This window comes from Hyperolius riggenbachi, chromosome 2 (assembly GCF_040937935.1).
Source record: "Hyperolius riggenbachi isolate aHypRig1 chromosome 2, aHypRig1.pri, whole genome shotgun sequence".
Taxonomy (NCBI): domain Eukaryota; kingdom Metazoa; phylum Chordata; class Amphibia; order Anura; family Hyperoliidae; genus Hyperolius; species Hyperolius riggenbachi.
Window position 1 is genome coordinate 111,889,604 of NC_090647.1, and position 10,000 is coordinate 111,899,603.

The following is a 10,000-nucleotide window of genomic DNA, read 5'->3' on the forward strand; positions in this document are numbered from 1 at the left end:
CACGATGTCGCTGATGGCGGTGACGTCATCCCGCTCCGTCGCCATGGCGACGGGGGAAGCCCTCCAGGAAATCCCGTTCTTTGAACGGGATTTCCTGATCGGAGATCGCCTAAGGCAGGGGTGCCCACACTTTTTCGGCTCGCGAGCTACTTTAAAATTTGCCGAGGCCAGGAGATCTACCAACGTCCCAAATGCTAAGCACGCCCCCCCCCCCCCGACGTAGGTTAGCCAGATGTATGTGCCTGCAGCATAGGTTACGTGCCCTCAGTGTAGGTTAGCCAGGTATATGGGCCCTCAGTATAGGTTAGCCAGGTATATGGGCCCTCAGTGTAGGTTAGCCAGGTATATGGGCCCTCAGTATAGGTTAGCCAGGCATATGGGCCCCCAGTGTAGGTTAGCCAGGCATATGGGCCCCCAGTGTAGGTTAGCCAGGCATATGGGCCCCCAGTGTAGGTTAGTCAGGCATATGGGCCCCAGTGTAGGTTAGCCAGGCATATGGGCCCCCAGTGTAGGTTAGCCAGGCATATGGGCCCCCAGTGTAGGTTAGCCTGGCATTTGGGCCCCCCAGTGTAGCTTAGCCAGGTATAGGGCCCCCCAGTGTAGCTTAGCCAGGTATAGGGCCCCCCAGTGTAGCTTAGCCAGGTATAGGGCCCCCCAGTGTAGCTTAGCCAGGTATAGGGCCCCCCAGTGTAGCTTAGCCAGGTATAGGGGCCCTCAGTGTAGCTTAGCCAGGTATATGGGCCCCTAGTGTAGGTTAGCCAGGTATAGGGGCCCTCAGTGTAGCTTAGCCAAGTATAGGAGCCCTCAGTGTAGCTTAGCCAGGTATAGGGGCCCTCAGTGTAGCTTAGCCAGGTATAGGGGCCCTCAGTGTAGCTTAGCCAGGTATAGGGGCCCTCAGTGTAGCTTAGCCAGGTATAGGGGCCCTCAGTGTAGCTTAGCCAGGTATATGGGCCCTCAGTGTAGCTTAGCCAAGTATAGGAGCCCTCAGTGTAGCTGAGCCAGGTATTGGTGCCCCCAGTGTAGCTTAGCCAGGTATTGGTGCCCCCAGTGTAGCTTAGCCAGGTATTGGTGCCCCCAGTGTAGCTTAGCCAGGTATTGGTGCCCTCAGTGTAGCTTAGCCAGGTATTGGTGCCCCCAGTGTAGCTTAGCCAGGTATTGGTGCCCCCAGTGTAGCTTAGCCAGGTATTGGTGCCCTCAGTGTAGCTTAGCCAGGTATTGGTGCCCTCAGTGTAGCTTAGCCAGTTATAGGTGTCCCCAGTATAGCTTAGTCAGGTATTGGTACCCTCAGTGTAGCGTAGCCAGGTATTGGTGCCCCCAGTGTAGGTTAGCCAGGTATTGGTGCCCCCAGTGGAGCTTAGCCAAGTATAGGAGCCCCCAGTGGAGCTTAGCCAGGTCTATGTACCTGCAGCGTTGGCCAGGGTCCTCTGGACTCCTGGGACCTCCGGCAGGCAGTCCGCTGGCCAATAAGAATGTCGTCGGGGAGAAGATGGCAAGACGCGGCGAGGAGAGAGGGAGGAGAGAGGTGGCGCAGCCGCTACGTCATGGCTGGGGGCGGCGCCGGGCATGTTACAAGCACGCACGTTGCAGGCTGCCCGGCGCCGCCCCCAGCCACGACGTAGCGGCCGCGCCGCCTCTCTCCTCCCTCTCTGCTCGCCGCGTCTTCTCCCCTGCATTCTTATTGGCCGGCAGCTAAACATGCTGCTGGCCGTAAAATTTAATGAGACGCGGCCAAGAGGCCGCGATCTACCAAGTAGGCGGTCGCGATCTACCGGTAGATCGCGATCGACCTATTGGGCAGCCCTGGCCTAAGGCGATCGAAGCGGGCGGGGGGATGCGGCTATAATGTAGCGAGCCCTGGGCTCGCTACATGATTTAAAAAAAACAAAACAAAAAAAAAACTGCTGCGCTGCCTCCTGGCGGAATTTTTTATACCGCCAGGAGGGTTAAACAATACCAGTTGCCTGGCAGCCCTGCTGATCTATTTTGCTGAAGTAGTGTCTGAATAACACCAGAAACAAGCATGCAGCTGATCTGACAATAATGTCAGGAACACCTGATCTGCTGCATGCTCGTTCAGAGTCTATGGCTAAAAGTATTAGAGGCAGAGGATCAGCAGGGCAGCCAGGCAACTATTATTGCTTATATAATTAATTAATTTGGCTGTATTGTAGTCGCTTATTTGGCTACTAATCCCATACACAGATAGAGGGGAAGGTTAAACCCATATAATACTTAGACAATAAAAGGAATGGACTGGGGTCGCACACCTTCATACGTATACCAAAATATAAATTTATTGATAGCTTAACTACAGATCATCCCATAAATACCCACAATGTAATTGCATAAATCCCAAACAATTAAACCCAACAATTGCGGAGCATCAGTAGCTATATGCATGTGACCACACTGTGATGATGCCTATATTGGATATAGCTATCCTGGCCAGGAAATATACCATACCATCAATACAATCATCCGCGCAATCTCACTCCTTTCATACTTGTGCCTGAGCTGATCAAAGTGTCGGGGGGCCCCCTTATCCAAACAATGAAGTCTGATGCACCATGACTCCAGCAAGATATGCTTTAAAAGTTATGCACATTTCATTTCGCTGCCGCATATAGCCTGGCAGCATTGGTTGGTCTCACCCCTCCTCTCGTCAGCTACTTCTCTGTAGTGTATTCCGGGTACAGGTATTAAACCATTCAGTCCTGCCCCACTCGCGCTGGGATTAGTAGAGATGCCTCCTCACAGCGCTGTGTACAGCTACGATGCAAGACGCCAGCCCGGGATCCCATCCGGCATGTGTGGAGGAGGATGCTGCGTCACACGCATCCGCGTAAGCTCCGCCCACCGACGCGTTTCACGTCCTCATTGGACGTTTCATCAGGGTGTGTCCAAGCCTTCTACTAGCCCGTCCTTTGTATCCACCTTGACTCCACCCCCCTCTCTCCGTTATCCTGTCGTTGACATCATCCTATGTGGAAGCTCACGCTGAGGGGGAGGATTCCTGTGAATACCACCTGTTGCATTGTAATATTAGGCAATGGCTCTCATTCTCTTCTTTTTTGCATACAATAGTACATTTATATGGGCAGAGTCGGCATTAAGGCAGGTTGTACTGAGGCCACTCCTTTTCACAGCCAGAAACAGAAATACTGATCTTCACATTACTACTTATCCTTGTCATTTCTGTCCCCAATATACATGCAGACATATTTTCGATTGAACTCATATTCAGATTTATTTAGGCAGTTCCTCAATCTCTCAGCTACCTTCATGGCAGGCATATAAGACATATAATAAGTTCTGCTTGTATCTTCTTATCTTCCCTCATTCAAAGAGGCACACTTAAAGGCACAGTTCATGTTTGTGGCACAGTTCATGCACTGCGGATCCACTCACAGCTCTTGCTCTACCCTTACATCTAGTTTGTCCCAGGACTTTCCTTATTAAGGGACCACAATCAGGGGACTCGTTACTAAATATACTTATTGATTCTGAGGAAGGGGGATAGGTCCAATTCTGCATTGAGTCCACCCGGAGTCACACTTCCAAGTTTGAAGATCCACATGGCCTCTTTGCAGTAGAGGACCTCATCAAAATCTCCCCTCCTCCCAGAAATCTTCAAATTATAAATTCCCCTAACTGAGGTCCCCTTCAGGCTATTCTGATGATGATCCCTATAATGATCATAAATTATCCCTGTAGCCTTGCCATTTGTAATCTTACCGAAATGCTCCAGCACCCTCTCTTTTAATGCTCTTTTAGTTTTACCTATGTATTTTAGGCCGCAAGGGCATTGTATCATATACACTACTTTTTTTGTGTCACAATTTATAAAAGATCTAATAGTATATTCCTTTTCTCCCCTGCAGTCAGCAGGCACAAGTATGAAAGGAGTGAGATTGCGCGGATGATTGTATTGATGGTATGGTATATTTCCTGGCCAGGATAGCTATATCCAATATAAGCATCATCACAGTGTGGTCACATGCATATAGCTACTGATGCTCCGCAATTGTTGGTTTTAATTGTTTGGAATTTATGCAATTACATTATGGGTATTTATGGGATGATCTGTAGTTAAGCTATCAATAAATTTATATTTTGGTATACGTATGAAGGTGTGCGACCCCAGTCCATTCCTTTTATTGTCTAACTATTATTGCTTAAAAGGAAATAAATATGGCAGCCTCCATATGTCTTGGAATTAAGTTGTCCTTTGACTTCCCACTTAAAAAGCTCCTTGGCTGACACCTACCCCAGTTATTCTATGGCTACTCATCCCCATAACTCTCCTAATGGACATATCACATTAACCAATACTTACCTTTCATCATTGTCATTCCTTTAGCTTCAGTGCCAGTGTCCAATCTATAGTCCCTTTGCCATAATTTCCTCTGGCACCTGGCCACTAAAAACTCCATTATCACATTGTTAAAATATTAACTTGTTGCTACAGCTATTTTTTTTTTACATCTGATCATATGGCATGAAGTAGCTTAGCTACTTTATGCACAGTGTGTTACTGCAGCGGCAATCTCTGACACCCTGCTCCTAACCCTTGCTATTGGTCTGGGCAAACGGACAAAATGCAATGCAATAGGGGGTGTGGATGATCTTCTAAGCTGAAGTCGATATTCCCTCAGAGGAGCGCTCAAAGTTTTGTTGGCTATGAAAAGGTGAATGCATGCAGCTGTTGGGGTAATTCATTCAATCTAATAAATGTATCTCTAATTTTCCCACACTGCACAGCTCAGTTATAGAAAATGAAAGGAACAATACCTCAAAGCGCTACTTCTGCTTGTTGCAGTTTGTAATTGGGCTATCTGGATCACAGAAGTGTTTGGAAAGAATTGCCCATCTTTTACTAGGTAAGACTTTTCACATACTGTATATACTCGCCTAAAAGCAGAGTTTTTGGGGACCAAAAAAGTTCCCTAAAGTGTGTGTGTGTGGGGTGGTCAGCTAAAATGTGAGTGAGGAGTGCAGGACCTTGTATCTATAGTTACTTCACCTCACTCCTGGAAGCCATATACACAGGCCTATACACAGGGCGGCTTATATTTGAGTATATATGGTATAATGTATTTCACTTTTCTATTTAGCAACTGAAAAGTTCCAGCTCCAAAGTCCAGATGTGTCTTTCAGCTTCCATGCTATGTATAAACTGCATGCATTGCTCTGGCTCCAGGCAATGGATCCACAATGTGTTCATTAATATTACAATTCTTATTACACAAAAGTGATTCACAATAATAATAAAATGAAGATGCAAAACATTTAAACAATAAGCTATTCTCTTCTCCTATTTATGGGTAAAATACAGCTGACACATGTATTGCTGTAGCTGGAGTCATTATGGACCGGAATTCCAGAAAATCTGCAAGACCACATTGATGCCTATTGCAACATCTGAGCGCCTGTTATACATCTGCCTCCTGGCTTTTTCTAGGAAAACACAGGGATGGAAGCAACAGAGGGACTACATCATCAGACATCTATTTACCTTGTTCCCTGGATATATTTGGTTTATACCAAAACTTCGAGGAATCCTGCACAAAGTTCCCATTCACAGGCATCTCCTGATGTACATCTAATACAGGAAAGAACAATGGAAGTATTTAAGTGCTCTCCACAGTACTGATACCACAAAACGGTCACAATACTAGCTAATGTTTCTAATAATCTGACAATACATTATACAGTACAACAATATAAATGGGTGTTTGCAAAGCGAGTCAGTTAAAGGGAGTCTGTAATAAAGTGTAATAAACAAAAAAAATAAATAAAATAAACTCACCTATGGAGAGGGAAGGCTCTGGGTCCTATAGAGCCTTCCCGTTCCTCCTACGGTTCCCATGTTCCTCAGCTGTGTCCCCCCATTAGCAGTCTCCAACTGATGGGACAGAGACTGCTCTCTCTTCCACTGTGAGAGGCATCCGCAGTATTCAGGAGCCTCAGTGCAAGAACATGCACAGTACAGAGCCCACCCGTCTTTGGGAGCACTTGTGCTCCCCAAGAATGCCAAAGCCTTCTGCAGCGGAAGAGAGAGACACATTGGTCGGAGACTGCTAACGGGGGACACAGCAGAGGAATGGGAAAGCTCTATAGGACCCAGAAGGATCTGTGTTATAAAGTCTTAAAACGCAGCTTACCGCACTGCAATGATAATCCTATGGGACGTTGACAGTGTGATGTTAGCGTCGCATTGTAACGTGTAGCATTATGGAAATGCACTGCTGCAGTGTGTTACCGCTAAACACACACGTTACCAGGTACAGGAAAGCATATTTTTCATTTCCTCTATGCTTTACCGTACCTACTTTATGCTACGGTAATGCAGTGTTGATGTGCGTTACTACCTTTTTTTTGCATTGTGTTGTAATGCTGCGTTGCGACTTTAATGTCACATCACAATGCAACGTCCCACTGTGAACCTGGCCTCAGACTCACTTTAAAGGACCACTATCACAACAAATGCTCCTGTTAAATACACGTGTAAACATACATATAAGACTACATTTGAGTAAAATGCACTATGAAATACTTTTTTCCTATGCCACTGTCACTTACAGTAGGCAGTCAAAATCTAACAGGTTTTGGATCGACCCATGTCCTCATGAGGGCTTCTTAGTATTTACTGAAGAATTATCTGGTAAGGATCTATAAAAAGATGTCAACTGACTGGCTCGCATGAAGTCACACATATAGATGGCAAGATTCCTCAATGGGTAAATCACAGGGAAATTAAAACGTAACTTTTACTATTTGTGATAAATAAGATATGGCTCAAACAACGCATAAACAGTAAGGTGGTCACTAATAATGATATGTAGTTGTGAGCGATGGCTACAGCGTACAGTCTATAGCCAAAATCTCACTTGGACACACCTATATCTGCACTAATAAGGTGAATAAAAAACACTTCACACAAAAAAATTCCTACATGTGTCACCCAAACATGGGACTTCATCAGGGGATACTCAATGAAAGTGTTGAGTGCTAAGTTACATATCACATAAAGTGCTTAAAGTTACATAAGGTACAAAGAAAACAACTTTAATTGTGTATTATTAAAAAGGTGTTTTTACATTTGACTCCTATTTTCATGCTGTGATAATAACGTATTATATGCCATTACAATTATGGATTTGCTCTAACGGATCTGTATTTTTGCATGTGTTGTCTCTTCTACAATACATATTCTTTCACAGTGCTTGTTTATATCTGCACAAACTCTTCATTGTACCTTTATTTGTGGGTGATTTGTCCTCATGGTGATCTCTAGATCTTCCGAGAGTTCCAGACCTTTCCAGATTAGCTGGAGTATGGCATTTCTCAGGCAGTACTGGCGGCTGACCGTTCGGAGGACAAGGGCTCCCAGAGTAATAGGCGGTGCTGATGGGGAATGATGGGGTTGGAGATGGTGAAAGGAGATCACACTGGCTTCCTGTTGGAGAAAGTGGTGGACTGATGGTGGGGGTATCAGGCAGAGCTATTGTAATGCTTTTCTTTCGTGGTGTAACAGGGTTGCTTGGCACAGCGGAGGGACTGGAAGGGAAGCTGACTCCAGAAGGCACGCTGTATGGAGAAGGACGAGAACCAGATGCCTCTGTGGGGCCACACACAGGATTTAATACCAATTGTCTTTGGTTGGTGTCCACAAGCACTAGGTTTGGACTTACAGGCATCTGAGGCACAGTCTGTAGTACATGGGATGGGGACTGTGGATTAACTGAATGGCCATCAGATGTTGAGCATGGAACATAAGGAACTGAGACTCCAGACCTGTATAACATGGAAAATGCAATGAGCTAACTCTTATAGAAGCTTTCAGAGAAATACAGTACAACAAAAGAGTCTGGATACATATTACCTGACATACATATTTTCCAGATCATGTAATTTATTTTTTTAAAATATTATTCCTGCAATCAAGTTTGCATTTTACATTCTACCAGCAATTAGATTTAGATCTTGGACATCATACGGGAGATTAAGTACATTCAATGCACGGTGCTTGGGGTAATGCAAGTCTAGGAGCGACGCATGTAGTATAAACGACGGATCGCGGTGCCTCGGACCGATGGGAATCCCAGTGACGTACTTCCTGCCCAGCAGGGAGCACGTCACTGAGCAGGGGGCGGCGCTATTCATACGACTTTGTCGACGCACTCTGCCACAGGGTCATATCTTGCATTGCAGTGAGATGCAGCAGGAGAATTGCATCCTCGCTGCAGCGCAAAAAATAAGTGTAAAACCGCCCGTAACCTGGTAAATTACATACAAATACAATGCATAAGAAAGCACTATGAAGACATCAATGTAAAGACATGGCCCACTCCTGACATCCAAAATAATGTGTTGGGTTTATGTATAGGAGGATCTGTAGTCTACTATCTGTCAAAACTGAATAATCTTCTACAGTCATGTTATGAAGAATTTTTATTGACAAATACAAAAGTTTTTATCTTTTGACAATCTTTTTGATACAATAAAGAGTGATTTTGAATTTTTTAACTCAAGAATTGCTTTGTGGTTTCATCACTCAAACAGATCCTCCTATACATAAACCTGATGTTACTTTGAGCGTGGTGGCTTGCTCAAGTGTTGGGATCTTTTTAATATCTACTTTATGTTGAGAGTCTTATTTTTTTGTATGACACACTCCCAATAATACAGAATTATATCCAAAATGATGTGGCCATGATATTATAGGAAACCCCATTCCAAATAAGTCTGACAAAACTGACAATTATGGGATTGCAGAGACTGCAATATGTCACACCAAGCCGCAGTGCCGGACCGAGGCAGAGGCGAGAGAGGCTCCAGCCTCAGGGCGCAGTGTAGGAGGGGGGAGCACAACTCACTCAGCTATCATTCGCCTATTGTGTTTGAAGTAGAGAGAAATAAGAAAAGGGGATGCATGGCAGTAACTGCAAGCCAGATAACTATTGATTAAGGTGTTAGGGGCCCTGGGGCGCCTCTTAGTCTAATAGCAATTAGTGTGTGATGACTGGGGTGGGAGGGATGGAGGGGCACACTTTGGTGTCTCAGCCTTGGGTGCTGGAGGACCTTGTCCTGGCTCTGCCAAGCCATAAGGTGTCATACATTCTATGCATTACAATTTATGCATTTGCCACTTTAAAAGCGCTCACAGTCTGATTCCAGATAACCTTGCCGTTTGTGGACTGCTGTTTAGTTTTCTTTATCATTATGCGTTATCTGTGGACTGCTGGTCGTTTCACATACTTGTCAGATAACCCAGACAACCACAAACTGTCATGGAATCCTGTCAACTGCACTGTGGATATGGATGTCAAGGCTTGAGGTCTATCTGTTTCAAGGAACAGCTTAGCTTCAAGAATCAAATTACTCTCTGAGGTAATATTTATTTATGACGTGACTTACCTGTCTGTGCTGCCAGGGCTGGATGACTGTGAAGAGGGACTGTGTGTAATCACTGGTTTGTTATTTGGTACAGGTGGTCCCTGATTAGCGGGGTTTCTGAATGTGTGAAAGGTTGAACTCTGAATACGCACAGTGCTCTGTATTTGAGGAACAGGACTGTGCAATGCTAGAGAAGGCATCTGCGTATGCACTGTGCTGTGTGTTTGCCCTGTGCTGTCTGGGTGTGCAGTATGACTCTGTGTGTGCACAATACTGTTATGTTGCAAGCTGGGAGCTTCTGTGCAGACAGGACTATGCAGATGGATTGAATTCTGCTTGGGGAGGTTTGCCTGTGCCCCCTGTACGCGAACAACAGTGGATGTTTGAGCTGCATAGTTGTGCTGATGGGACTGAGCCTGTGACCACTGCGAAGGTTGGACTGTAGCACTTTGTGGGGGTACAGGGGAGTGTGAATTAACACCTTGCGCATGCACAGCTGTAATAGCTTTGATTTCAGTTTGTGAGTGTCCAGGAGAATGTGGACTATGTGGACTAGTATTCACACTCTGAGGATGTACAATTGTGCGAGCCTGTACTGTCG

The 10,000-nt window shown here is 45.4% G+C and overlaps 1 protein-coding gene across 2 annotated transcripts in view; it reads right to left on the reverse strand.

Moving 5' to 3' along the window:
- Positions 1-10,000, reverse strand: part of TNS2 (tensin 2) — a 250,519-nt gene that overhangs the window by 17,593 nt on the left and 222,926 nt on the right. For both annotated transcript variants that reach the window (XM_068267236.1, XM_068267237.1), the window contains 3 exons: positions 9,421-10,000; positions 7,259-7,797; positions 5,516-5,602 (listed from right to left, as the gene is read on the reverse strand). The exon at positions 9,421-10,000 is cut by the window's right edge and continues 963 nt beyond it. In XM_068267236.1, the coding sequence (XP_068123337.1) occupies positions 5,516-5,602; positions 7,259-7,797; positions 9,421-10,000 (1,206 nt within the window). The remainder of the gene's footprint in view (positions 1-5,515; positions 5,603-7,258; positions 7,798-9,420) is intronic.